At 45.2% G+C, this 27,860-nt stretch overlaps 2 protein-coding genes across 3 annotated transcripts; both read left to right on the forward strand.

The window, feature by feature from the left end:
- Positions 1-561: 561 nt before the first annotated feature.
- Fancg (FA complementation group G) lies at positions 562-8,103 on the forward strand. Of its 2 annotated transcripts, none has more exons than XM_046457159.2 (15): positions 562-1,164; positions 1,237-1,357; positions 1,565-1,655; positions 2,045-2,176; positions 2,433-2,635; positions 3,148-3,283; positions 3,446-3,576; positions 3,662-3,808; positions 3,947-4,098; positions 4,724-4,790; positions 4,975-5,264; positions 5,412-5,458; positions 5,656-5,811; positions 6,266-6,389; positions 6,534-8,103. In XM_046457159.2, exons 2-15 carry the CDS (start codon positions 1,262-1,264, stop codon positions 6,640-6,642), a joined length of 1,881 nt encoding a protein of 626 aa, XP_046313115.1. In that variant the 5' UTR covers positions 562-1,164; positions 1,237-1,261; the 3' UTR covers positions 6,643-8,103. The 2 variants fall into 2 exon arrangements, with proteins under 2 accessions (XP_046313115.1, XP_046313114.1); XM_046457158.2 differs by having other exon boundaries at positions 562-1,156.
- A 395-nt stretch (positions 8,104-8,498) lies between these two features.
- Positions 8,499-24,677, forward strand: Vcp (valosin containing protein). The gene is made up of 17 exons (XM_046457161.2): positions 8,499-8,798; positions 12,932-13,043; positions 13,226-13,398; positions 14,468-14,610; positions 15,041-15,171; positions 15,774-15,905; positions 18,432-18,534; positions 19,109-19,242; positions 19,320-19,455; positions 19,802-19,914; positions 20,292-20,456; positions 20,555-20,677; positions 20,997-21,209; positions 21,557-21,865; positions 22,383-22,538; positions 23,717-23,871; positions 24,017-24,677. Exons 1-17 carry the CDS (start codon positions 8,782-8,784, stop codon positions 24,120-24,122), a joined length of 2,421 nt encoding a protein of 806 aa, XP_046313117.1. The 5' UTR covers positions 8,499-8,781; the 3' UTR covers positions 24,123-24,677.
- Positions 24,678-27,860: the final 3,183 nt, after the last annotated feature.

The raw sequence follows: 27,860 nt of genomic DNA on the forward strand, positions 1-27,860 counted from the left end.
TTATTTTAGTGAAGTCATTTTTTGTTGTTGTTGTTGTGGTTGGTCATGCTTTTGTACTTAAGAATGTACTTAAGGGGCTGGGGATGTGGCTCAAGTGGTAGCATGCTTGCCTGGCATACGTGCGGCCCGGGTTGGATCCTCATGCACCACATACAAACAAAGATGTTGTGTCCGCCGATACTTGAAAAATAAATATTAAAAAAAAAAAAGAATGTACTTAAGTGTACTTAAGAATACGTTTATGGTATTTAAGAATATATTTGCGGGGTTGGGGTTGTGGCTCAGTGGTAGAGTGCTCGTCTAGCCCTGGGTTCCATCCTCAGCACCACATAAAAATAAGTAAATAAAATGAAAGTATTGTGTCCAACTACAACTAAAAAATAAATATTTTTTTTTTAAGAGAGAGAATTTTGATATTTTATTTTTTAGTTTTCGGCGGACACAACATCTTTGTTTGTATGTGGTGCTGAGGATCCAACCGGGCCGCACGCATACCAGGCGAGCGCGTACCGCTTCAGCCATATCCCCAGCCCCTAAAAAATAAATATTAAAAAATATATATATTTGAGTTGTCAAATTCAAGACCACAAACGGATTATCTTATGTTTTCTTTCAGAAGTTTTGGATTTTTGGTTCTTGTATTTGTGATCCATTTTGAGTTGATTTTACACATGGAGGGTTGAATTTTGTTCTGTTTTGCCCAGTTGTGGGACTATTACGGAGGGCGGGGCTTTCCCCGTCGTACTACGGACCCCAGCATACACTGCGCGGGCCAACACGCCGGAGAGGGGAAATCCGGGCAGGCCTGGGGGTGTGGCTGCGTGGAAAGGCTGAGTTACAGACTAGTTCTGAGAACGCTTGCTACCACCGTTTGTGAAGGCGGTAGGCCCCGCGAGGGCCTAGCAGGCGGAAGGGCCTGCCACGCGACTTCCCAGCTCAGACATGCCACACCTTCTGACTGTTCTGGTCGGTCGGGACACTTTTCTTACCCAAGTTTCCCGCGGAAACGACTCTTGAAGAGGACCAATCACAGCAGAGAGTTTTGCTGGGCGGGCCAACCAGAGGCGAGGGTGGGAGCCGCGCCACTGGAGAGCTCCGGATTTGTGCTGGAAAGGGTGGACAGCCTTTGTAGGGATCTCGAAGGGAGCCCGAAAGGGTGCGGAAGTGAGCAAGCCCCTCTTGACTATGGTGGGGGCTACGGCGGGGTTACCCTCACCCATCAGAAACCCTTCGCAGGTGTAGGGGTTCACCCTCCTCGACTATGGCCCACCAGTCTTTCCTGGGCTCCCCAGAGGCTCGCGCCAGCTGCCTGGACCTGTGGAAGGAAAAGAACGACCGGCTCGTTCGACAGGCCAAGGTAACGTGGTTACTGGGACTCTTGCTTTGCTGCACCAGGATCCCAGAAAGCGCGTTTGCAGTGAAATTACCCCAGCCTTTGGGAAGGAGCACAGCTTGACTTCCCTCGAAGAGCAAAAAATGCCTGGAGAATGCACCCCTCTTTACTGGTGAAAGGGGAGCGAAAAAAAGACTCATTCTCAGTAACGTTCCCTCCCACTTTTGGCAGGTGGCTCAGGACTCTGGTGTGTCTCTGAGGCGACACAAGTTGGTTCAAGACACACTGGAGGGACTCAGGGAGCTCCTCCACATTCTGCATGGTAAGCAGAGTCTTCTCCAGGATGGTCAGTTTGCATTCTCCACAGCCAAGAATCTTCTGTATTTCTGGGATTGAGGTGATTACTTAGGGGACAGGGAGTACACAGAATGGGCCGGAGTGGAATTGTCTTTGTACATGGAGTTTCTCTTCTGCACCTGCCTGTGTATGGGCTCGGAAGCATGCATACACAATGGTAGCATGGGAAGAAGTGGTTTCCCGGATGATTTTTGCTCTTTCAGGACTGTCTGACCAGAGGACATGTTCTTCATTGAAGCTGTTTTGTTTGGAGTGGGATGATCTCTGGATTGGGATCTTATTTGGGAAAATTTTCATGTGAGAGAAGGAGAGTGTGTGAGTGAGAGAGCCTAAGATCAGCATCTGTTGCTTCAGGACTTCCTGCAGCTGTCCCTGTTCTCCCCTTGGAGCTGATTGTCACCTGTAACTTCATTATCCTGAAGGTGAGCCTAGCCCAGGGTTTCACTGAAGACCAGACCCAGGATATACAACGGGGCCTAGAAAGAGGTGAGGGTCAGTTTGCCTTCTATTCCCCTGCCAGCTTTAGTCTGGATTTAAGTCTGTCTAAGAGGTTGGGAGAAACAACAAAAGACATCATCTTCATGGAGAGAGGTGCCCTTCTGTAATTCTCTATGGGCTCCTTAGACCAGGTTGGGGTGTTATTATTGTAATCCTTGGGCTTTTGCAGAAGAGGAAAGACAGAGAGTATGGGGGAGATGGAGTATGTGGTCTCACCTTTGCTTTGTGTATGTGTACTCTATAGTGCTAGAGACCCAGGAGCAGTTGGGGCCCAGGCCAGAACAAGGGATCAGGAAGTTGTGGGAGTCTGTCCTCCGTGCTTCCTCCCTTCTGCCTGAGCTACTGTGTGCCCTGCACCACCTGGCTGGCCTGCAGGCTGCCCTTTGGCTGAGCATTGACCGTCTTGAAGACCTGGCCTTGCTGTTGCAGACTCTGAATGGCAACCAGGTAATGGGGGAAATGATCTGAAGATGAGGGTGTCATCCCTCCTTCCTTCTCCACTGCTGCAGGTGCATGATTACTGGAAAGCCTTCTACATTTGTAGTCTGAAAACCTGAGTTTTCTGAGGGACTTTGGGTAACCTTGCTCTGGTTGTCCCATTGTGGGGGATTATCTTTAGGGCATTTTTTAAAAAACAGCTTAATGAATTTGGTTACGGTTAGGGCTTTTGTGCATGATCTTACTGAAACTAACTCACAATCTCAGTCTTCTCAGAAGTAACCCGAACATGGTTACTAAACTGGCCCCATGACCTCATTGGCATATCCTGAATGAGAAGGCATACTAGAAAAGATCACCACTGCCCTAAATTATTATTCTTTCCTTTATCCTTCCTTCTCAGATATCTTTCTCTTAGAATTGGGGGAGCAGGAATCAGGAGGAGTCTTTAACTCAAGGAGCCCAAGACTGGAGAAGTGAGAGTGGTTTTAGAATTAGAGACTTGGTCCTTTTCTCTCCAGAATGGGGCCTCTAAGGATCTGCTGCTACTTCTAAAAACTTGGAACCCTCCAGCTGAGGAATCAGATGCCCCATTGACCCTGCAGAATGCCCGGGGTTTGAGGGATATCCTTTTGACAGCATTTGCCTACCGTCAAGGTCAGCTAGCAACCTGACTCATCCTTTCCCTTAAGGTATCCTCTGGGCTTATACTCTCCCTGTCATATCCCATTCAATTCCATGGAATTTTTCTGGGCTCACTTTCCCATCACATTTTCTACTTTATGGGCTTCTCTAATCTCACACCCTAATTGCACTCAGGCCTCCAGGAGCTGATTTCAGGGAGCCTACCAAGGGCATTGAGCAGCCTGCATGAAGCAGCCTCAGGTCTGTGTCCACGACCTCTCTTGGTTCAGGTGTATACAGCATTAGGATCCTGTCTTCGTAAGATGGTAATGATAGCCCTGAGGGGTGGGCATTATAAACAGCATTTTCTTTTTGTTGGTAGCTGAGGCCTATGTCCTTTTACCCCTCTAGGGAAATCCACAGAGAGCTTTGCTGTACTTGATTGCAGCCCTGAAAGGGGGATCAGCCTGGGGTCTTCCACTTCTGGAGGCTTCCAGATTATATCGGCAATTGGGGGATACAGCTGCAGAGCTGGAGAGTCTGGAGCTGCTGGTTGAGGTAAGTAACTGTCAGATGAATATATAGGGTGGAGAATGGCTGAGGTGCTGGAGTTGGAGTAACTAGACAAGATACAAGTATAAGGAAGTATGACTCCCAAAGATTATAGATATACTTTCTTCTTTCTTTCCCATTTAGGCCTTGAGTGCCACCCGTAGCTCTGAAGTTCCACAGCTTCTCATTGACGTAGAATTGCTACTCCCACGACCTGACCCAGCCTCTCCCCTTTACTGTGGCACACAGAGCCAAGCCAAGCACCTGTTAGCAAGCCGATGCCTACAGATGGGGAGGTGAGGTTCCCTCTTGCTCAGCTGAGCTCCCCTTCCCACTTCATGCCTTCCCCAGGGTATGACTCTAGGTTTTTTGTTTTGTTTTGGTACTGAGCATTGAACCCAGGTGCACTTAACTACTGCTCCACATCCCTACCTCTTTTTGGTATTTTTATTTAGAGACAGGGTCTCACTGAGTTGCTTAGGGCCTCGCTAAGTTGCTGAGGCTGGCTTTGAACTTGTGGTCCTCCTGCCTCAGCTTCCCGAACCACTAGGATTATACGGTGTGCACGACTGTGCCCAGCCATGACTCTGTTTTTTGTTCCTGTGAGTTGGGTGATGAATGAGGCAATGGTAGGACATAGGTCTCTACTCCCCAGTGTCCTGCCTTACTGCTGAACCTGATCTGAGGGCTTTTCATCCAGACAATAACTTCTATCTTTGAAACACTGAAATCTCCCCAATCCATTCTGTAACTGAGGTAGATCCATGCAGAGCCAGGGTTGTAGGCCTAGACCTCACCTTCTTTCTTATTCCTCAAGGCCTACAAGCATCCCTTCATTAGCAAGGAGAGAACGTTTTACCTGAAGCCCTTGGAAGACCCTGCTATGGCTTAAGGTAGTGTTCATGTGTTATGACTTTCCAGGGCAGAAGATGCTGCAGAGCATTACTTGGACCTGCTGGCCCTGTTGCTGGATGGCTCAGATCCACGGGTAGGTTCTCCATAATGAAATGGGAGGGTTGAGGGTTCCTTTGGAGTAGAGCAGAATGATTGTTCTGCTTTTCCCTCTACTATTCTGTCTGTCCATTATGGAAGACCAGGCTCTATATGGTCTTTATAGTACCAGAGCCTGGTGAAGAGATCTCTTCAAGACATGCATCCTTCTCCCACTCTAGTTCTGCCCACCAACCTGCTCCCCAGGACCTTGCATGCCTGAGGTGTTCTTGGAGGCGGCAGCAGCACTGATCCAGGCAGGCCGAGCCCAAGATGCTTTGACTGTATGTGAGGAGCTGCTTACCCGCACATCTTCTCTGCTTCCCAAGATGCTTCAGCCATGGGAAGATGCAAGAAAAGGAACCAAGGAACTGCCATCCTGCCCACTCTGGGTCTCTGCTGTTTACCTGCTTCAGGGCCGGGCCTGGGTACAACTGAGGGCCCCAAAAGAGGCAATTAGTGAATTTAGCCGGTGAGCACAGTAAGCCACCTAGGGTTCTGGGGAAGTGTGGAAGAAAGATTTTCTGATTGGGACCTGGGTTGGTGAATTCTGTTCTTACCCACTCACCTGAATTTCTGAGTTTGATTCTTCTTCGCTCCTGCTCCATGTTCCAATCAGGTGCCTTGAGTTGCTCTTCCGGGCCATACCTGGGGACAAAGAACAAGGTGATTTAGAATTTCAGTTTTCCTTATCTCCTGGAAGGGGTGGAGGTGAAAGTGGGTTTCCTTTCCGTGTATCCAGCCCACCAGACTAGAAGACTTAAGAAAAGGGGCTCCAAACAAAAGAAGAGAGAGAGGGGAACTCGGGGTTTTGGTGATATGTGGTTGGGAAGACACTTATTGATTTTGGGTATGATCCTCAGGGGCAGCTTCCAACTGTGAGCAGAAGTGTAGGTCAGATATGGTAGTGCAACATCTTCGGGCAGCTGCCCTGATCAGTCGTGGACTGGAGTGGGCAGCCAATGGCCAAGATAACAAAGCTCTACAGGACTTCCTCCTCAGTGTGCAGATGTGCCCAGGTATGTATGCTATACATAACATCAGTTATGCATGGATGTTCAGGGACAGAGAGGTCCACAGAGGAGGTACTTGGGCATTATTTGTGTAAGAGTGGTTTTCTGAGACAGGAGGGCTGAGTGAGATTATGCTGTTTAAAACTAGGATATATCTAAGTGTGCACATATAAACATAGTATATATACAAGGCTCCCAAGAGTTCCCTGGTTTCCTGTGTCCTTAAGACACAAAGACCATGACTGCATTGGTGTGGGCTATGTGGGAATGGGGCCAGCTGAGCCCTTTTTACTGGGCAGGTGACAAATCCTGGAAGAGGAATGGTTGTGAGTGATCTACTCTTGGTTTCATATGTGAGTGTAAACAAGACAGTCTCGCTAGTTCTCAGTTTCTTCTTTTATAAAATGATGCCTAAGCCTATATCAAATTCTAAATCTTTCTACTCTGGGGTGGGCTACAGGTAATAGAGATGCTTCCTTTCACCTGCTTCAGACTCTAAGGAGGCTGGATAGGAAGGATGAGGCCGCTGCTTTCTGTTGGAGGCTACAGGCCCAAACTCAACTGCCACAGAAGGAAGCTACCTGGTGAGGGTTGCTGGCTTGGGGCTGAAGGACAGTTGGAATTGTGGAGTCCTTGGGAGTATTGGGGGTGATGAAGGAATGAAAGGGAGGGAAGGTTGCCTAACCTTTGATCTTTCACTCTTATGCATCACTCTTCTTGCTCTCCAGGTCTCTCCCTCTGTACTTAGAAATCTATTTGAGCTGGATCCATTCCCCTGACTGTGAAACCTTCCTTGAAGAGTTTCAGACATCTCTGCAGGAGCCTCACAACCTGTAGCTGCTATGTTTCCAAGAGCCTGAGCTGAGGGCCCAGTGAATCATCTCTGTGAGGAGGGCCTCCCCGCCTCCCCTTGCTTTACCCTCCTTGGGTGATGTGACTGGAGCTGATCATTCCTATGTAACTCTTGTACTGGTGAAGTTGGTGGCAGTCCTGTGTGGTTTGGGATACTCCTTCCTTCTGGAGGAAGTATTCCCTGCTACCAACAAGTCATTGACTTTGCTTGTAGCATCTGTTTTTCCTGTTTCCCCTTTTCTTGTGTTGAGTAAAAATGCATATATATATATATATATATATATATATATATATATATGAATATATATCTTGTCTGCCTAGTACATATACTTGGATGGGAAAGCTTTGGTGTGCTTAGTTGAGTGCTGGTTGTCAAAAGAACCCTCTCCCAATATTGACTGCCTGTGCTCCCCCCCCTTTTATTTGTTGGTGTGTGTGTGTGTGTGTGTGTGTGTCGGGGGGTGCTAGCGATTGAATCCAGGCCTTGTATATGAACTCCCATCCTCTCAACATCATCTGTCTTATGAGCTGGAGGCCCAGCTATGATGGAAAGACTACACTAATCCTCATTCAGTGCCTTAGTCCTTTACAGACCCAAAGCCCAAATCCTGTGCTAGGTGACAGGAGTTAGGTATGGAGGGTGACCTAGACAGGCTTTTCAAGTTAATGGCAGGTTCTTAATACTGAGGAGGGACAACCAGATCTCTGAGTCTATCAATGACTCCTCACCTACTTCCTAATTCTAAATTCTAGAAACTGAACTCATTTCAGTCAAACTTGTCTGTGTGGATGGGGGGGTGAAGTGTGATTTGAGTCAGCAAGCCCCAAAGAACCCTATTGACGCCAGTCAGGGCCAACTGTCATTGTAACTGAGGGACTCCTAATTCCAGTATGTAATTTTCTTGCTGCCTTGGATGATATTGGCTCTGCTTTGTGTTCTGTGGCTGCCTTTTGACCTCTTTGGACTCTGAATGTGCTCTCCTACAGGCATCTATATTAATACTCTATGGTAAGGGAAGCACCCGTCCCTTAAGCACTAGGAAACGGTAAAACTCGTGGGATTAACTTGGGGAGGGTGCAATGACAATGGGGTAGCCCGGATGAAAAGCTGGGGTGCTAGTCAAAAGAGCCAGAGTAGGGGTTGCTGGTGCCAGTATTTTGTTTTTGTTTTTGGTGCTCGGGATTGAATTCAGGGGCACTTAAGGACTAAGTCACATCCCCATCCCTTTTTATTTATTTATTTTTATATTTTTACTTTGAGACTGTCCACATTGCTTAGGACTTCACTAAGTTGCTGAGGCTGGTTTTGAACTTGCCATCCTCGTGCCTCAGTTTTCCAAATTGCTGGGCATGTGCCATGGCACCTGGCTTGGTGCCAGTGTTTTAAAGAATCAAGAAGTGTTTGTGTGGTGATGGAATAAAAGGATCCCCAGGTTTGTGGAGAAACTGTGTGGATTATCACTACAACAGAACTAGACTAATAGAAGAGTTCAATCCATTGTGCCAGGTTCTTCTAGGGGGATAAACTCGGAAGCCAATGAACTGGAGCCAAGTGGGAGAGTCCGCCTCCAAAGGCTTAAAGGCTCTCCTTTTACTAGTCGATCTGGTCCAGTTTCTTCCGCTGATTGGTCTAGACTCACAATCCGTCGAGGAAGCGTAGCGTTGCGACCAATTGACGTGGCGTTACTAGGCGTGTTGTATCCCTGAGGCGGGACCCAGGCCATAAGCGAATTTTCTGATTGGCTGTGGTCTCTGGGTTGCTGGGGAGAGGCGCGGAGAGGCGGGCGCGAGTTCCCAGGGCAGGCGCTGATTGGCTGAAGTGAGAGCGGCTTTCCTTCCGATGATTCGGCTTTTCTCGACTCAGTCTCAGCTAAGCGTTTGCAGCCGTCGTTGGAGTCTTCGCTGCCGCTGCCTCCTCGCGAATCAGCCAGCGTCTCCCGCCCGCCCGCAGCCCGAGTGCCGCTGGGAGGAAGCGAGAGGGAGGCCCCCTGTGGGTTTGTAGCTGCTGCTCGCCATCCCTCCCCCAGCCTGGGAGAGCCTAGCCCCGGCCCAGTCGGTCGCCTGCCACTCTTGTAGCCGTTACCCGCGGGCCGCCACAGCTGCCGACCGGGAGAGGCGCGCGCCATGGCCTCTGGAGCCGAGTGAGTGTGTGCGCGCGCCCGCCAGCTAGTTGCGGGGGCGCGCACCGCGGGATCCCCCGCTCTGGGTAGGCCCCGGTCGGGCCTGGCCGGGGGCGCGTCTGAGAGGTGGAGACCGGGAAGGTGGGAGAGGAAAGGAGAGGAAGCGGGCAAACGAGGGCCCGTGGGCCCGCGTCCCAGCGCGCCACCTAGGCTGTGCTTGTGTTGGGCCCGGGTCGGAGCCTGGGCGAGATCGTGCTGTGTCATGCAGGCCGCGGCCGGCCTGATTGACCCTCTCGGAACTGCGGCCCCGGCGTAGTGAGGTCTTACGTCTCACGCTGCTTGCTCGGAGCCCCAGGGCCTTGAGGCACGGGTCTGCGAATCCGCATACCACCCGTGGACGACCCTGGGCCCACGAAGAGAGCAGGCCCCGCGAGCCCGCAGCCCCAACTGGGCCCGGTGGGCGTGGACTTTGGGCCACGTGAAGGCCTCTGGAGCCTTGAGACTCAGGCTGCGGTTCCGGGCGGGGGAAGTCCCAGCGAGCTCAGGAAAGCTCACACTGGCCCTTTTGGAGCTGGGACTACTTGGCCCGAGGTTGGCATCCTCAGCCACCTGAGTTGTGAGGGCCTGTTCAGGAAAGGGCAGCCCCTGCCTTTCGCCTCTGGCCATCTTCCTACTTTAGGCCTACGAGGAGGCTCTAGAGAGGTCCTTGCTAAAGTTTGAAGCTCACTTTCTGTTTTGTGGCCTTTCCTACACTAAAGCTTTCGTGACTTGCAGGTTGGAGTTACCCAAACCCTTCAGGGAAAAGACACACGCCCCTTTTCTGAAACAGCTACCTAGAGAAATTCTCTGGGCCTTGGGGGTTTCTGGCCCTACCTTCATCTCTCAGGAAAGCATCAGATAAAACCTGGCCACCTCAGCCTATTCTGCCTAGAATCTAGAGGTTTAGATACAAAAAAAACCAAACCAAAACAAAAAAACACGTTCTACTAAAAACTTGTATGTAAATCACCTTCCTGCTTTGAAGAGATTAGTGTTTTGAGGTGTGTTCCTTTTTTTTCAAGTTTCTGAATTGGGATGAAGTATTACTCAGTTGCTTAATTAAAAAGGTGATTGTTGATGCCTAAAATAGGCTCTCAGGTTATATCCAGCTAGCCTCTGCTTTTCAAAACTAAAAATCTAAAATTCTTGTAACCTGGAATCACTAGCAGTTTCTCACCTCTAGGTCATCTTAATGACTTACTGAATCTCCTCCAAGTCTCCTGTGGCCTGTTGGTTCTGGAAAGGACCTGAGTCATGCATAAGACAATGGGGAATGTTCCCAAAGAACCTCCAGAATTGCTGTTAGCCTATGGTCAGGCTGAATTCACTCTTTTACTGATCTCCACAGATAAGGAATTAGAGGTCTTTTGTTTGTTTTTGGTACCAGGGATTGGACCAAGAGGTGGATTAACCACTGAGCACATCCCTGTCTCCCCTGCCCTTCCACTTTTTTCTCTCCTTGAGACAGGGTCTTGCTAAGTTGCTTAGGGCTTCGCTAAGGTTCTGAGGCTGGCCTCCAACTTGTGACCCTTCTGCCTCAGCCTTCTCTGTTGCTGGAATTACAGGTGTGTGCCACCACACCCGGCTCTCCAGTCCTTTTTATTTTGAGACAAGGTCTTGCTGAGTTGCTGAGGCTGATTTCGAACTTGTGATCCTCCTGCCTCAGCCTCCTGAGTTGCTGGGATTACAGGTGTGTGCCACTGTGCCTGTCCTAGAGGTTTTTACCTTAAGTGAAGGGCATATCACTCTTTAGAGGTAGGGTCAGTAATGGTAGGCATATTGGAGGTTTTTCTAGAATGCAGTTTTGAGGTTAATATACAAACTATGATGACTTGAAGCAACTGGCATTTTATTTTTTTCCAGCCCCAGTCTTGAAAATCAAACAGGAAGATGGACAGTCCTTGGGGGGAGTATAGGATGGTATTTTGATGGGTTGGGGGTAGGCAGGAGAACTGGTAAGTTTACATAGGTTGCCCTGGGTAGTCACATTGCCCATACTAGAGTGTTGATGATTTTTGAAAGAGTCTACCTGCTCTGCAGCACTGTGCCCAGAATGGCACACTTTTAGGATGGAGGAGTAAAGTTACAGATGAGGAAACTACTATTGGAAATTAGTTTAAAAGCAGTAGTAAAGATAGAACCAGCCAGATGTGATGATGCATGCTTGTAATCCTAGTGACTCCAGAGGCTGAGGCAGGAGGATCGCGAATTCAGAACCAGCCTCAGCAACTTAGGCCCTAAAATTTCAGTGAGTCCCTGTTTCTAAATAAAATATTAAAAAGGGCTGGGGATGTGGCTCAGTGGCTGAATGTTCCTGGGTTCAATCCCTGGTACCAAACAACAAAAAACCCAAAACAAAAACAACAGACCAGAGTGAAGATTAGCAGAGAGCTTATCACTTTGTAAAATGAATGGGTTTATTTGATATTCTAGAGCCCATGCATCTTATCTATTTTCCAAATTGTGAAGGTGTATCTAATGGCAATACTATTTTGTTAGCAATATTCCTAGCTCCTAGAACAGTACCTGGATTACAGTAGACAATTGTTGAATGAAGAAATAGTTCTATTTTTTTCTTTGGTTAACACATTTGCCCAACCTTAGTGAGAAGAGGTAACTCTTCAAAGGGAGAGCCCATTGAATCTAGTATGTGATGGAGAGAGCTAGCTAAAAAATTGTTTTCATTCACTATTTGGTGAATGATCCTACCTTCTAGGAAGTGAAAGAAATTGAGTTTAGACTATGGCAACCTTAATTTGGATGAGAGGGATTTGAATTTGTCCCATGTTTTAGCATTTCTTGGTTTTGACTTGATGAACGAACTCTATGAAGTTGTGTGCCTTTGCAGAAATTACTGTGAAGTTCCTTTAGACTTGATTCTGACTAATTGCCTGCCTGCCTCTTTCCTGGGGATTGAACCAGGGCCTCACATATGCCAAGCAAGCACTCTTCTCTGAGTACATTCCTAGACCTTTTAAAATACTTTTTATTTTGACCAGGCAGATCTCCAACTTGAGATCCTGTTCCTCAATCTCTCAAGTAGCTGAGGCATGTAGAACCCCTGCCCAATTTTGAACCTCTTTCTGAAGGTTCTAGACTGTTAAATGTGTTTTCTGAATATGATAGTTTTTGTGTGCTTGGTTTTCTTTTTCTTCCGTGTGTGTGTGTGTGTGTGTGTGTGTGTGTGTGTGTTGGTACTATGATTGAACCTAGGGGCACTTTGTCACTCAGCTACATCTCTATCTGCTTTTAAAAAATTATTTATTTATTTATTTTGAGGGGGCCTTGCTAAGTAGGCTGGGCTGACTTCTCGAACAGACCAAGGATCCTCTTGCCTCCGCCTTCCAAGTCTTTGGAATTACAGGCGTGTAGCCACTACACCTGCCTGTGCTTGGTATTCTTGTGGTACTTGGGAAAGCTCTGGCATTGAACAGGTCTATCTTGTGAGGAGAGTAGTGCTAAAAATTCTACTTCATTGTTCCCCAGCTTGCTTGGTGAGACTTGGTGTCCCCAGGCCCCTAAGGGAAGTTGTCTAGCTCAGTTTATTCCTTGGAAGGTTAGCATAAAAAAGAGCTTGTGTTTTGCTTTGGAGTACTAATCATGATGACCATTAGAACCTTGTTACAGGCATTGTGTTGAGTATTTACACTTATTATCTCACTTAAAATGGTAAATCTCTTTATTATTTATTTATTTATTTAAAAAATTCTTTTAAAAAAGTAAATCTCTTGAAATAGGTACTACTGCAGTCCCCATTTTACAGATGAGGACATCAAAGTCCAGAGAGATTAACTAACTTGCCCAATGTTGCAATTAAACATTGGCAGTGTTGGGATTCAGATAGGTCTGACTGCATCGCTCCTGCTCTGAACTGATGTTTTATACAGTTTTAAGACTTATTTTCATTTCTCTTAATTATTAGAGTTAGTAGAATGAGGAATGTAATATAACTGGATACTGCTCCTTGTTTTCTTGATTGAATTTCTTTCATCTGAGTTCTCTATAGGAATACCTTCACCTATCCACTTTGTTTCCTAAGTGTGTGTTTTTTGGAGACTGTTGGGGCCTCTAGATATGGGGTATCTATTGGAACTGACTTTGTTTCCTCCTTCTAGTTCAAAGGGTGATGACTTATCAACAGCCATTCTTAAACAGAAGAACCGTCCCAATCGGTTGATTGTTGATGAAGCCATCAATGAGGACAACAGTGTGGTATCCTTGTCCCAGGTAAGTTGGGTAGACACTCCAGTCTTTCTTTATTGCACTGGAGGGATTTCCCCAGGTTTCTTTTCTCATTTTTCTTACAGTGGCAGCAGATAGAGTGGGGTTTACTGGGAATCCCAGTCTCCAGGGCTGCTGCTTACCCCATTTTGCCCAGTGACCCAAAGGCCTTAACCTTCTTTCCTTAGCCCAAGATGGATGAACTGCAGTTGTTCCGAGGTGACACAGTGTTGCTGAAAGGAAAGAAGAGGCGGGAAGCTGTGTGCATTGTGCTTTCTGATGACACATGTTCTGATGAGAAGATTCGAATGAATAGAGTTGTTCGGAATAACCTTCGTGTACGCCTAGGGGATGTCATCAGGTGTGTGTGTGGGGTTCTTGGCCCCTCAGGGATGGGAGGTCAGAGACATCCTGCATTAAAGGCAGTATTCCCCTATGTTACAGCCAGTATGATTTCCTTGGCAGCTGCTGGTACAGGAAGCCACCTGGCCATGGGAGGACCTATGCTTCAGAGTTCTCTTTAGGTTTCAGTTCTGTCTTCCTGGACTTCAAAATCTACCTCTGCATAGCCCATAAGACAAGTTGACGTTTCTGTGACTCTTGATGCCTTTGTTTTTTCTTGTTAGAGGTATAAGCCATCATATCTTAGGATGAGGGTATATGGCTGCCAAATAGCCTCCTTATTTACTACTGTGTTCAATGAATGGTTTGTGATGGGGCTAGAATGAGGTGGGAAGCGTATGAAAGGTGGGCTTCTAATGGTTCTTTTAAGGATGTAAGTTAATCTAGGAGAGTGGTATGGTTGGAGCCAGACCCAGGATAGCTTCAGTGTGAGTGATTTTGCTTGTTCTTATATAAATGTAAATGAGAGGCTTCCCCAACTACCAGTCACCTGGCTAAGATCATCTAAGGCTTCTGATTATTTTTCATGGACTCTTCTTCCTGAGGATGCTTATTACTTTCTGAAGATTTTCTGACCATGTGGCTGAGATTATTTTTTCACTTCTATTTCCCTGACCATGACACTTGTCTGACTAAGGCCTCTCTTGTATTATTAAGTCACTAGTATTAGCTAGAAGGAATCATCCTTGGATGTCATTCACTGAAGACTCTAGTAGTAGGGTTGTATGTGTCTTTTTTGGTGGGACTTCCAAATGTTCTTAATTTTGGCTCACTGATTAGGAGTGGGCTGCCCTAGTAGCCTCTTTTAGTAGCTTTTGCTACCCTACCCTGAGTGTGACCTGTCTTAGTTCTGCTTTGCTGTTCCTTTGCCTTCATTCCAACCCTGCTCTCCTTCCTCTCTTCACCTAAAGCCATCCCTGCCTTTTCTTTTTCGCTTGCCATCAGCTGTCTGTGCCAGGCCCTTTCGGACGCCCAGTGCTTGGGGCTGCAGTGTGGTTGGTAATGTGGAGTCTGCTTGTCATCCTCAGCATCCAGCCATGCCCTGATGTGAAGTACGGCAAACGTATCCATGTGCTACCCATCGATGACACAGTGGAAGGCATCACTGGCAATCTCTTTGAGGTATACCTTAAGCCGTACTTCCTGGAAGCTTATCGACCCATCCGGAAAGGTGAGAGATAATTCTAGGAACTGAGTTTTAAGGATGTTTGTGGGAATACTTTAGAGTATTGGAATATCTTTTTCTCATTTTCATATATATGTGTATAACACATGTATCTTACTATGTGTCTTCTCTGCCTCTGTGTTCCCAAAGAGTAAGCTGTCCTCTTGTCCTCTCGTGTCTCTGAAGTGAGAAGGTGGTTCATTTTAGCTGTGTTATAGTTAAAAAGTGCATAACTCTACCATTGATGGTTATAGTAGTGAAAGCTTGGTCTGTCTCTACCCTGGAAGTTATATTTTATGGGCTTTACTGAGACAAGGAGAGGTGGAGTGGGGCAGAATAGGGCAATATGTAGTGATTTGCCATTTTAGACCTTAAGGAATTCTCATTTGGTCTGGTAGTTGACCTCTAACTGCACTTTTACCGCTTGCTCTTTTAGGAGACATTTTCCTTGTCCGTGGTGGGATGCGTGCTGTGGAGTTCAAAGTAGTGGAGACAGATCCCAGCCCTTATTGCATTGTTGCTCCAGACACAGTGATCCACTGTGAAGGAGAGCCTATCAAACGAGAGGTGAGTTTGCTCTCTGGCCCTAGTACCCGTTTCGTTGTATTTAGTGTGGGAGTCATGTTGCAACTGTTGAGACTGGGTGCTTTTTGGACTTAGCTGCTTCTGGAAGTGGGGAAACCTCCCCAATGTACATTTCTGGGCCCATGTGTTTTTTGGAGAACCCAATACCAGGAATTTTAGATTGAACCTAAAAGTTATAACAGATTGGAATATTTTTTTCTTTTTTTCTTGTTGCACTGGGAATCAAACCCAGGGCTTTGTGTACTCTAGTCAAGTGCTCTGCAACTGAACTGTCAGCAGCCCTGGAATAATTTTTGAAATGAAGCTAATGGATGACATCCAGGCCTGTGCCCCATTCCCAGAGTTTCTAGTTTTAGGTTTTAGAGAGTCCTTTCCAGAAAGAGTAAGGGCTGTGTGAGAGGAAAGGACTGTGCCTTGGAATTTTTGAAGTAGTTCTTTAATGCAAGATCCCTTTAGACAAGAATCTTGTCATATTCATACAGCAGATTTTTCCACACCAGTTAATGGAATTATTTGGAGAAACTCTTTATTTTAGCTGATAAAATATTCCTGCCTTCTCCTTTCTTTGTCTCTCCCATGTTCAGGATGAAGAAGAGTCCTTGAATGAAGTAGGCTATGATGACATTGGTGGCTGTAGGAAGCAGCTAGCTCAGATAAAGGAGATGGTGGAGCTTCCTCTGAGGCATCCTGCACTCTTTAAGGCAATTGGCGTGAAGGTGAGCTTTCTGGGCTTTATGGGTTCTAGTCTAGGATGGTAATTAATGTCTACACAACGTCTAATCCTCGGACTGTTTTCACTTATGGCTTGGATTAGAGGGGCATTGTTATCTTAGTTGGTTTTGTAGAAAGCTCTAAATTTATTAAAGCTACTGATGGTAAAGAATAGCAGGCTAGCTGGATGTGGTGGCACACATCTATAATCCCAGCAATTTGGGAGGCTAAGGTAGGAGGATTGCAAGTTTGAGACTAGCCTCAGCAAATTAGTGAGGCCCTAAGTAACTCAGTGAGACTGTCTCAAAAAAAAAAAATAATAAAAGGGGCCTCTGGTTGTGGCTCAGTGGTCGCGCGCTTGCCTAGTATGTGCGAGTCACTGGGTTTTATAAAGGTATAAAAAATGTTGGGGAAAAAAAAGAAATAATAAAAGTGCTAAGATGTTGCTCAGTGGTAGAGCGCCCCTGGGTTCAATCCCCAGTACCAAAAAAAGAAAAGACAAACTAATTATGTTTTTTTTAAAACTGGGAATTGAACCCAGGGCATTTGACCACTGAACCACACCCCTAGGCCCCCCTCTTTAAAATATTTTTTTAGATGTTAATGCACCTTTATTTTATTCATTTATTTATATGCAGAACTGAGAATTGAACCTAGTGCTTCACACATGCTAGCCAAGCGCTCCACCACTGAGTTACAACTCCAGACCCCCAGCCCCTTTTTATATTTTATTTAGAGACAGGGTCTCAACTAAGTTGCTGGGGCTGGCTTTGAACTAAAAATTCTGCCCTCAGCTTCCCCAGCTATTGGGATTACAGGTGTGTACCAAAAATTCTGCCCTCAGCTTCCCCAGCTATTGGGATTACAGGTGTGTACCACCGGGTCTGGCTCACATGTATTTTTTTTTTCTTTTGGTACTGGGGATTGAACTCAGGGACACTCAACCACTGAGGCATATCCCCAGCCCTTTTTTGTATTTTATTTACAGATAGGGGCTTACTGGGTTCTCAGCTCAGCATCTCGCTGTTGCTGAGGCTGGCTTTGAACTCTCAATCTCCTGCCTCAGCCCCCTGAGTCACTGGGATTACAGGCGTGTGCCACCGCGTGTGGCTCACAAATCTTTTATACTGAGCATGTATATGTACCTTTAAAAACATGAAAGCAGTTCTTAACCTCGTGGAGCCTGCAAAAACAATTCTCGCCATAATTTGCCCTTCTTTCAAGAACTTTGTCATTTAATAGAAGCAGACTTTAAGGAAATTTGCAGAGTGCTAGTGGTCCAGTACTACTCATCTAAGAGTGTAGCTTTCTGACCTTTTCTGTATCGTGGGACACACTGAAGATGAAATTAATACTTTGCCTTGTAAGCATTATACAAGTAATTTCATCTTCTATGTGAGCAGTTTCAATATCCTGCCTGTATGTGGGGCCACAGAAAAGATAGTTTCAAAGAGGAATATCTGTTGTTAACCCTAAGGAAAAGCATTCCGATATCATAATAAATTCTGGAAAACTGTGATTATAGAGTGAATGAAATTTTGACAATGAAGAATATAGACCATGTTTTTTTTAAATGGTTTAGCTGGTCTTTGGCATTTTGTCTTTAAGATCGAATTTATTCTAGTCCCAGGATCTTTAAACTCCCTTATAATAGAGTCTCTTAGGGTGGTTTCTGTGCTATTAGTCTCCTGTGGAAATTGCATTCATAAATGTTGCCATCTTTTTAGCAATATTTTCTCTGGTGTTGGCAGGACTGAGCTGAGTATGGCCTGAAGTAAATTGCCTAAGCAGCATTTACTGTCATTTACTTTCTTTTTTTTTTTTTTTGGCAATACTAGAGATTGAACCCAGGGTCTTACATGTGCTAAGCAAGCATTCTACCACTGAGCTGCATCCATATCCATGAAAGGTTTATTTTTGGGAGGTACCAGAGATTGAACTCCGGGGGGGGGGGGGGGAACGACACTTAACCACTGAGCCACATCCCCAGCCCTTTTTTTTGTGGTGCTGGAAATTGAACCATAGCCTTGTGCATGCAAGGCAAGCACTCTGCCAGCTTCCCTATATCCCCAGCCCCTTTTTTGTTATTTATTTATTTTTAAAGAGAGAGAGAATTTTTAATATTTATTTTTGTTTTAGTTTTCGGCGGATACAACATCTTTGTTTGTATGTGGTGCTGAGGATCGAACCCGGGGGCCGCACGCATGCCAGGCGAGCGCGCTACCACTTGAGCCACATCTCCAGCCCTTGTTTTTTCTTTTGAGACAGGGTCTTGGTTTGTTGCTTAGGGACTCACTAAGTAGCTGAGGCTGGATTTGAACTTGGCAATCCTCATACCTCAGCCTCCCAAGCCACTGTGATTACAGGCATGCACCACCACACCCAGCCTCCTCCATGGCTTACTCTTATTGGTGTTAGGGTTAAACCCTGATTCTCACCCTCTCTAGAGCCCTAGTTGAGCCATTTTGAGATGGGTAGCGCTGGGAGAAGATGAAAGTCTGAACCTAATCACACTCTGTATTGGTTCTTAGCCTCCTCGGGGAATTCTCCTCTATGGACCTCCTGGGACTGGGAAGACCTTGATTGCCCGAGCTGTGGCAAATGAGACTGGAGCTTTTTTCTTCCTGATCAATGGTAAAAGTCTTGGTTCATCTTGACTTTGGCTAGACCCAACTTTGAGCTGAAGAGCTCATGGACGAGTGTCCATTTGCATCCATGCAGTTGCACATACTTTGGCATCTTCTGGTAGGGTGTATTACTGGATAGATAAGCTACAAATGAAAGATACTGTTGCTCCTTATCCTTTTCCCCCTTGAGAAAGATTGTGAACAGACTAAAGACATTTAGGAGGAGCAAACTGAAATGAGAAATCAAAAGGCACACAATTATTTGAGAGGGTTTGGGGAAGATGGGCTGAGATCACTTGGCTCTCTGAGAATGGTATTTACCTGGTAGAGGTCCAACTGGTATACTGCCTCCTTTTGACCAGTGGTCCCAGAGCATCTGCTATCTTCACACTTTTGGCTCTTCTGTGAGGAAAGTGTGCTGAGTCCTTTGGCTTCTCTCCAGCCTGCCCCTGATTGTCTTGGGATATTGGCTGTAGAGGTTACCACTTTCTTACCCGTGATGTTTCTGTAGGCTGGGAAAATGAGAACTGATTTCTCATTTAGTATAGTTTTGTTAAAATGTTCTTTCTGAATCCTTTCAGGTCCTGAGATTATGAGCAAGTTGGCTGGTGAGTCTGAGAGCAACCTTCGTAAAGCCTTTGAGGAGGCTGAAAAGAATGCTCCTGCTATCATATTCATCGATGAGCTAGATGCCATTGCTCCCAAACGAGAGAAAGTAGGAGCTTACCTGAAGGATGGTGGGTGGTTGGAAGGTCTGATTTCGCTTCTTACCCGATAATCTTGTCTTGACAGACTCATGGGGAGGTGGAGCGGCGTATCGTATCACAGTTATTGACCCTTATGGATGGGCTAAAGCAGAGAGCACATGTAATAGTTATGGCAGCAACCAACAGACCCAATAGCATTGATCCAGCCCTACGGCGATTTGGTAAGGACCCCAGATTTCTTTCAACCCTACCCTTGCTCGTAGGGAGATGATAGTTCTACTGGGTGTAATCTCCATGATCCCACCTCTGTCCTTATCTAAGTTAACAAATCCTGAGGATTTCTTAAAGCTCTTTGCAATGATAGAGCCCCAGGGATTCTTTTCCTTTCCCTATTTTTATCTAAAATGACCAACCATCCTGTTTGTCTGAGACTGACAAACCAGGTTTCCCAGGTCATGAAACCTTTAGTGCTAATGCTAGGAAAGCCTGAGGATGAGGTGGATGATTGCCTTAGGCCTGTTCCTTCTTCCCTCTGGACCCAGAAATGATCCCTGCACTGTCCCACAGGTCGCTTTGACAGGGAAGTAGATATTGGAATCCCTGATGCTACAGGACGTTTGGAAATTCTTCAGATCCATACCAAGAACATGAAGCTGGCAGATGACGTGGACCTGGAACAGGTGGAGTCTTGATGAGGGCTGACCAGGAATTAGGATATCTTTGTTTCTAAGAAGTTGCAAGGAACTGATTAGAGATGAGTTTAAGATGGGAGGAGATTGGTTTTGATTCCTAGGGAGGGGAAAGAAAATGATCTGAAACTGAATCCAGGAAAAAAGTGATGTGTTTTAGTGATAATGCAGTAGAGTAAAGCAGAATTGTTGGGGTAACTTTATTTCCACTGCCCAAATTCAGGCTTGAGTACTGAAACCTCAACTGGTGGAGGGTCTGCTAGTATATGTGTTCAAGCAAGTGGAAGAGATCATGATTCTTTTATCCCTCAAGTTTCCTAAGGCAGCTGGGTCTTAGAGACAGAATATCAGTAGATATCTTTCTGCAGGTAGCCAATGAGACTCATGGACATGTGGGTGCTGACTTAGCAGCTCTGTGCTCAGAGGCTGCCCTGCAGGCCATCCGCAAGAAGATGGATCTAATTGACTTAGAGGATGAGACCATTGATGCTGAAGTCATGAACTCCCTGGCAGTGACTATGGATGATTTCCGGGTAAGGACTATACCCCCACCTGAGATACACACACACACATACACTTTCCCTCCCGTGGGAAGTCTCATCCCCGTTTTTATTTATTTTTTCCTTTTTAGTGGGCCTTGAGTCAGAGCAATCCATCAGCACTGCGGGAAACTGTGGTAGAAGTGCCACAGGTAACCTGGGAAGACATTGGGGGCCTGGAGGATGTCAAACGTGAGCTTCAGGAGCTAGTCCAGGTAGGGTAACTTGGTCTAGGAGAGTCCCTGACACAGTATGTTGTAATTGACCTGAGTGGTCTCAGGGTGTCAGCACATTCTCTGCTAGAATTGTGACACCACTACTCAGAAACCTGCTCCTAGGTAGCCAGGTTTTTAGCCCATAGAATGCACCATAAAGTGGTGGAGGGATTGATTCTGTTTGGTTATGTTTCTTTCAAAATATGAAGGTATGGGATTGGGGATTGCTTGCTGGCATGCACAATGCCCTGAATTCGGTCCTTGGCCCTGGGGGGAAAAAATGGAGGTAGCCTTGAATCTTCTTTCCTTTGCCTTCTAGTATCCTGTAGAACACCCAGACAAATTTCTTAAGTTTGGTATGACACCATCCAAGGGAGTTCTATTCTATGGACCTCCAGGCTGTGGGAAAACCTTGCTGGCTAAAGCTATTGCTAATGAATGCCAGGCCAACTTCATCTCCATCAAGGGTCCTGAACTGCTCACTATGTGGTTTGGAGAATCTGAGGCCAATGTCAGGGAAATCTTTGACAAGGTAAGGTATAAGAGGCTGGGCTATCTGTTCACTTGCTTGGGGGCAAGGTAGGATAGAAACTGATTCTTTAGGAGAGTCAAAATAGTCTTATTGGGATGGGGTTGTGGCTCAGCGGTAGAGCATACGCCTAGTGCGTGTGAGGCCCTGGGTTCGATTCTCAGCACCACATATAAGTAAATAGATAGATGGATAGAAAGGTGCTGTATCCAACTATAACTAAAAAATAAATATTTTTTTAAAATCATTTACTATTGTCACCTCGTCTGGGACATTGGAAATTACTGTTTTTCCTTCTTAGGTCTGAGAGACTCAGTTGTGTTAATGCTAAGTTTTTGTTCCTTCCACAGGCACGCCAAGCTGCTCCTTGTGTGCTGTTTTTTGATGAGCTGGATTCAATTGCCAAAGCTCGTGGTGGTAACATTGGAGATGGTGGTGGGGCTGCTGACCGAGTAATTAACCAGATCCTGACAGAAATGGATGGCATGTCCACAAAAAAGAATGTTTTCATCATTGGCGCTACCAATCGGCCTGACATTATTGATCCTGCCATCCTAAGACCTGGCCGCCTTGATCAGCTTATTTACATCCCACTGCCTGATGAGAAGTCCCGTGTTGCCATCCTCAAGGCCAATCTGCGCAAGTCCCCGGTTGCCAAGGCAAGGTTGTGGGCCATAGGGCCTTGTGAGGCTGGTGTGGAGTGCTTTTTGGTTTCTGGACAGGGTTCCATTGGGGATTTCTGGGGTTAGGACTGGTCTAATAGGAGCTGGATATAGTAGTGGCTTACTCCTTTAATCCCAGGAACTCTGGAGGCTGAGGGAGGAGGAATTGCAAATTTGAGGCCAGCTCCGGCAACTTAGTGATACCCTTTCTCAAAAGAAAAAAGTTAAAAAGGGCTGGGGATGTGGCTTAGTGATTAAGTATTCCTAAGTATTCCTGGGTTCAATCCCTGGCACGCCTCTTTTTTTTTTGTTTTTGTTTTAAGTAAAGGACTGGTGATGTAGCTCAGTGGTAAAGTGTCTATGGGTTCAATCCCCAGTACCAAATAATTTTTAAAAAATGGGTGAGGCAGAAGATGGGGCACACTGAAGTTGGAAGTGCTTAGGGAGCCTGAAGATCAGTATATCCCAGGAGATGAAAGGCTAAATTCTAAAGTAGCTGTGCTGCTGCTTTCAGGATGTGGATTTGGAGTTCCTGGCAAAGATGACTAATGGCTTCTCTGGAGCAGACCTGACAGAGATTTGCCAACGTGCTTGTAAGCTGGCCATTCGTGAATCCATTGAGAGTGAGATTAGGCGAGAACGGGAGAGGCAGACAAACCCATCTGCCATGGTGAGTCTGCATCAGTGGTGCCAGTGTGGGAAGCCAGGGAACAAGTCTCTGCCGTGCCCTGGGCCCTGGAGTTGAGAATACGAGATATTTGAAAAGTTATCCTGCCTGAAAAAAATATTGAGTCAGGGCATTAAAGAGAGAATGCTGAGGTAAAGCATTCCACAGTATTTCCTTCCTCCTTGAAGAAAATCAAAGTATAACTGTGCAACAACAAACAGATAATGATGATGACCTGTACGGCTAAGTGATGGTGGCTATAGTTAAGGTTTCAGACTTAACTATAGCTCTATCACTGGTAGTGGGGGAAGAGGACATGGACCTACCAAAATATTTTTGTGTGTAAGCTCTATAAAGATGACTTGTTTCTCACTTTATCATGGTTCCATGTTTGTGACTTAATAAAGAAATGAGTAAGTGGCTTTTTTTTTTTTTACCTTTTGGGAAGAGATCTGTGACATCTCTCCTTCAATAAGATTTTATAAAGTAATGATGTATTAATGCTTGGAAGCAGACTTGTAAGCCAGAGCAATGGGGGTGGCCTCTCAGTGGAAGAGATAGGGTTTGAGAGAGTTTGGATAAAGGGATAAACAACCCAATTAACTCGATCTAGTATTAGGGTTGCAGGAATTGGGAAAACCCAGGTTTATTTAATTAAGCACATGTGTTACTGGAAGCAAGGCCATTACATAGGGAGTAATTCTATGTGGTAAACCCTGAGAGCAATTGATATTTTCTTTTTGAACTTTAGATTTATTGAGGTATAATATTTATGCAGTAATATGCACTGCATCCTTTTTAGATACAATTTCTATGCTTTTTGACAGATGTGTATTTAACTTCTATAACTACTATCACTGTTTAAGTTTCCTCAGCCCATTTAGTCAGCATCTTCTCCCTTTATTAGACCCTGACAAACACTGATGTGATTTCTATCCTTGCACTTTTCCCTTTTCCAGAATCCATTGACGAGTTTTAAAACTAATGTGACTAATGGCTTCCCTAGAGCAGAGCAGTGACTCAATTTTAGAAAGTTTGGTCTGGTATCTTAGGCAGATTAGATTGAGGACCAGGAGACAAATAAGCTACTGCAGTAATAGAAGGGTGGGGAGACCAGGGACAGAGTCAAATCTGGGTCTTAACTAGCCAGGGCGGTCTGTATTTACCAATTTTTTTTATAGGAAGTAGAAGAAGATGATCCAGTGCCAGAGATCCGCAGAGATCACTTTGAGGAAGCCATGCGCTTTGCCCGTCGTTCTGTCAGTGATAATGACATTCGGAAGTATGAAATGTTTGCTCAAACCCTTCAGCAGAGTCGAGGTTTTGGCAGTTTCAGGTAATGGTTGGGGGCAGTGGGCAGTTCTTAAGTTGCTTTGGGGACCTGTGTAAAGAAGATGACGAGAGTCCTAAAGAATGTAGAGTGAAAAGCCTACACAGGTCGTATCCTTACCCTCTTTTTTGTCTTTTCTCTTAATATACAGATTCCCTTCAGGGAACCAGGGTGGAGCTGGCCCTAGTCAGGGCAGTGGAGGTGGCACAGGTGGCAGTGTGTACACAGAAGATAATGATGATGACCTGTACGGCTAAGTGATGGTGGCCATCGTGTGGCGAGCTGGCCTGGTTGGACCTTGTTCCCTGGGGGTGGGGGCGCTTACCCAGGAGGGACCAGGGGTGCGCCCAGGGCCTGCTCCATTTCTCAGTCTGAACAGTTGAGCTACCAGTCAGACTCTGGACAGGGGGTTTTTTGTTGCAAAAAATACAAAACAAAAGTGATAAAATAAAAGTGATTTTCTTTTGGGAGGTGGAGAGTGAATTAACCAACAGAGAATTGGGCCTTTGGGCCTGCGCCATTTCTCTTGTAGTTTGGGGCAGTGCAGGGGACCTGTGTGGGGTGTGAACCAAGGCATTACCACTGACTCCTACAGTAAAGCATCTGCACGTCACTCAATGCTGCCCGAGCCCTCCCTTCCCGTAGCCAACCTGGGTAGGTGGGTGAGGGGCCACAGTTGCTGGGTGTTTATAAGAGTAGGTTGATTTTATTTTACATGCTTTTCAGTTATTGTTGGAAAACTAATCACAAGCAGTTTTTAAACCAAAAATTGACATGTTGTAAAAGGACAATAAACGTTGGGTCAAAATGGAGCTTGAGTCCTGGCCCTTGTGCCTGCTTCTTTTTCTGGGAAGGGCCTTGGGCTACCCCTCATTGACAAGGCACAATCCCAGTGAAGTCTTGGAGGTAAGATCACACCCTTTTCTGACTGATGAACATTGGTATGATATCTCCTGCTGGCTCACTGTGTATCTGCAGTTATCACTGGATAGATTTGCCATGGAAGAGGAGCAGCCTGATGGATCTGCATCTGTGGAGAATGTGGCATCTTTCTACCTAAATATTTGGTGTGGATGGTAAGGCTAGGCCTGTAGAAGCCCTCTTATTATTTTTTTTTTTTAATAGTTTTAGTTGTAGATGGACACAATATTTTTTATGTGGCACTGAAAATCGAATCTAGTGCTTCACACATGCTAGGCAAGCAATCCACCACTGTGCTACAACCCCAGCCCAGAGCCACCTTATCTTGACCAAGAACTAGATTTGAAAGTACTCTCTAAAAATCTTAAGGTTGTAAAAGTATAGTAATCTTATGTCTGCTTTTGAATATTCTCTGTGCCCCCTCTGCTTTTCCCCCACTTTTTTTTTTTTTGGTGGCACTGGGGATTGAACTCAAGCTCTTTACTACTGAGCTATACCCCCAGCCTTTTATTTATATATAAATTTTTTAATTTATGTATATATTATTTATTTTGAGACAAGGTCTCACTAAGTTGCTTAGGGCCTCACTCAGTTGCTGAAGCAATCTTTGAATCCTCCTGTCTCAGCCTTTGGAGTTGCTGGGATTAACAGGTGTGCACCCAGCCTCTATCTGGTTTTACATACAAATCATTTTTAAATTGGGACATATCTGGAACTTTTGCTGTGAGTAGATATTTTTGCACTGGTGGAATTTGAATTGACTATTCCTTATTTTCTTTGATGATTTCTTCACTAAATGTTACTAGTCCTCCTTAGCTTACTGGTCCTCTCATTTAGGTGTATTTCTCATGGTTAGCCAACAGTCTTTTTTTCTGCTCTGAATTTTGACACTGTCATCTCTGAGAGTTGGCAGCCTGACCTCAATGAGGGCCAAAGACAAGGCTATTTTGGGAAAGGTTTTTTTTTTGTTTGTGGTACTGGGATTAGACCAGTACTCTATCACTGAACAACATCAGTAAATATTCTCTGTGCACCCTCTGCTTTTCCTTTTCCTTTTTTTTTTTTTTTTTTTTTTTTGTGTGTGTGTGTGTGTGGTTGGTGCTGGGGATTGAACTCTACTACTGAGTTCTATAACCTCAGCCCCCTCTGTAGATTCTTTAGGAAAAACCAAGAGAAGACTTGTACTCAGGAGACCTGCTGCTAATTCTAGCACTCGTGTTTGAAGCAGTGTAGTTGTAGATTGAAGTGCTTATTTTGGGGTCTCAAGCTGGTACAAGGATTGAAAATGCTTCTAAAACTGTAGAAAGTAGTGTGAATGGCTGTTGCGTCAACTTGCACCTACAGAAGCCTGCATACTTGAAATTTCAAGAAGCAAATTGTGTAGGCAGTCCATTCCAGCCCCACTTCTTATCCCTGTGTTCTCAAAAAAACTGGAGGGCTGGGGATATAGCTCATTTGGTAGAATGCTTGCCTCGAATGCACAAGGCGCATCCTGGGTTCAATCCCCAGCATGACCCCCGCCCCCCCCAAAAAAAGAAAGAAATTATTATTACTGGTACTGGGGATTGATTTAACATTTATGAATGTTAGTCAAGCATTCTACCACTTAGCTATATCCCCAGCCCTTTGGGACAAAAGATGAATTTCCTAGGCTGGCCTTGAACTTGGTGATCCTTCTGCCTCAGCCTTCTGAGTAGCTGAGATTAGAGGCATGTACTACCATGCCTGGTAAGAAAACTGGAATTTAATCTTAACTAGCTAAGCACTTTTTTAAAAAAATATTTATTTTTTAATTTTAGGTGGATACAATATCTTTATTTTAGTGTGGTGCTGAGGATTGAACCCAGTGCCTCACGTGTGCTAGGCAAGCACTCGATATCACTTGAGCCACAACCCCAGCCCCTAAGCACTTCTTTCCATAGGATAAGTGCTATGAGTAGAGGATTGTTTTGACCAAGATTATGGCATCAAATAGATCACAGAACCAACAATATACTATAGAGGCAAAGGTGGAACTGTAAAACTAACATTTTACGATGTATTTGGGTCTAAGATATAAATTGCTCTGATGATCCACTATATACTCAGTGCCCATAAAGAACACAGGCCTGCCAAACATTAGTTCAACTGAACTGTGACAAATGTTAAGTGGTTTGTAAGTCTTTCCTACCCCTTCTGAGACCTTTAAAAAACTGATTTGAACTTTTCATAAAGCTCTTTAGAGAAGCATAAACATTAACTGTTGCCATGTCAAGTGGAAATTGAAAATTACATTGTTTTGAGACCATAGTAGTGGAGGGGAATGTTCTTCAACTCTGCCCTTTGCCAGCAAGACTCAGACCCTATAGATAGGTTTGGACAATATGAAATAGAACAGGGATTTTAATGAGGAAGCAGAGCAACATCATGTAGCTTCTGAGTGCTGTTAAATTTTCAAATAAAATATACAAATTGGAGTGAATATTGTAGAATGTAAAGAGCACTGGTTTGGGAGTTTGGACTTTTTATCTTACATAGCTTCAGTTTCTTTAAAGCCATATTCTTGGGGCTTGGGCTGGGGCTCAGCAGTAATGTATTTGCCTGGCATGTGTGAGGCACTGGGTTTGATTCTCAGCACTGCATATAAATAAAGGTCTATCATCAACTAAAAAAAGTATTTAAAAAAATAATCTTAAAACAAATTATCTTTAAAATAAATAAAGCTATACTCTCAGAAAAGTGTGCCGTTAATAAGGTTGTAAGCAAGGGAAACCATACCATGACAAAATAATAAGCAGGCTCTGGAGATAGTATTAGCTAGGTCCTTGATGGTGGTAAACTAGTGGTAAGGAGAAGAGAAAGGGAGAGCACTTAGAGCAAAAGGCATAGGGTAGAAAGCAGGACATGCTTAAGTAGGAGAATAGAATAGCAAGGGAATACTGGAATGAATTTGAAGAGATCAGGAACCATGTTGTGAATAGAAGTGAACTAAAGGTATGATAAATTTAGGCAGGGAAGTGATTATCAGATTGTGATATTAATTTGCCCTTCCCCTCTTATTGTAAAAAACCTGCTTCCAGATATACAGTACAATA

Source organism: Marmota monax, unplaced genomic scaffold (assembly GCF_021218885.2).
Source record: "Marmota monax isolate L192 unplaced genomic scaffold, Marmota_monax_Labrador192_F-V1.1 WCK01_AAM20220418_F8-fsc00069, whole genome shotgun sequence".
NCBI classification, from domain to species: Eukaryota; Metazoa; Chordata; class Mammalia; order Rodentia; family Sciuridae; genus Marmota; species Marmota monax.

Excerpts from the sequence above, each read along its gene's own strand:
- Vcp (XM_046457161.2), top strand. Across the intron at positions 14,611-15,040 it reads TTATCGACCCATCCGGAAAG|GAGACATTTTCCTTGTCCGT; the intron begins GTGAGAGATAAT and ends TTGCTCTTTTAG. Across the intron at positions 23,872-24,016 it reads CGAGGTTTTGGCAGTTTCAG|ATTCCCTTCAGGGAACCAGG; the intron begins GTAATGGTTGGG and ends CTTAATATACAG.
- Fancg (XM_046457159.2), top strand. The coding sequence starts at position 1,262 with ATGGCCCACCAGTCTTTCCTGGGCTCCCCAGAGGCTCGCGCCAGCTGC. Across the intron at positions 3,577-3,661 it reads GATCCTGTCTTCGTAAGATG|GGAAATCCACAGAGAGCTTT; the intron begins GTAATGATAGCC and ends TTACCCCTCTAG. Across the intron at positions 5,459-5,655 it reads ACCTGGGGACAAAGAACAAG|GGGCAGCTTCCAACTGTGAG; the intron begins GTGATTTAGAAT and ends TATGATCCTCAG.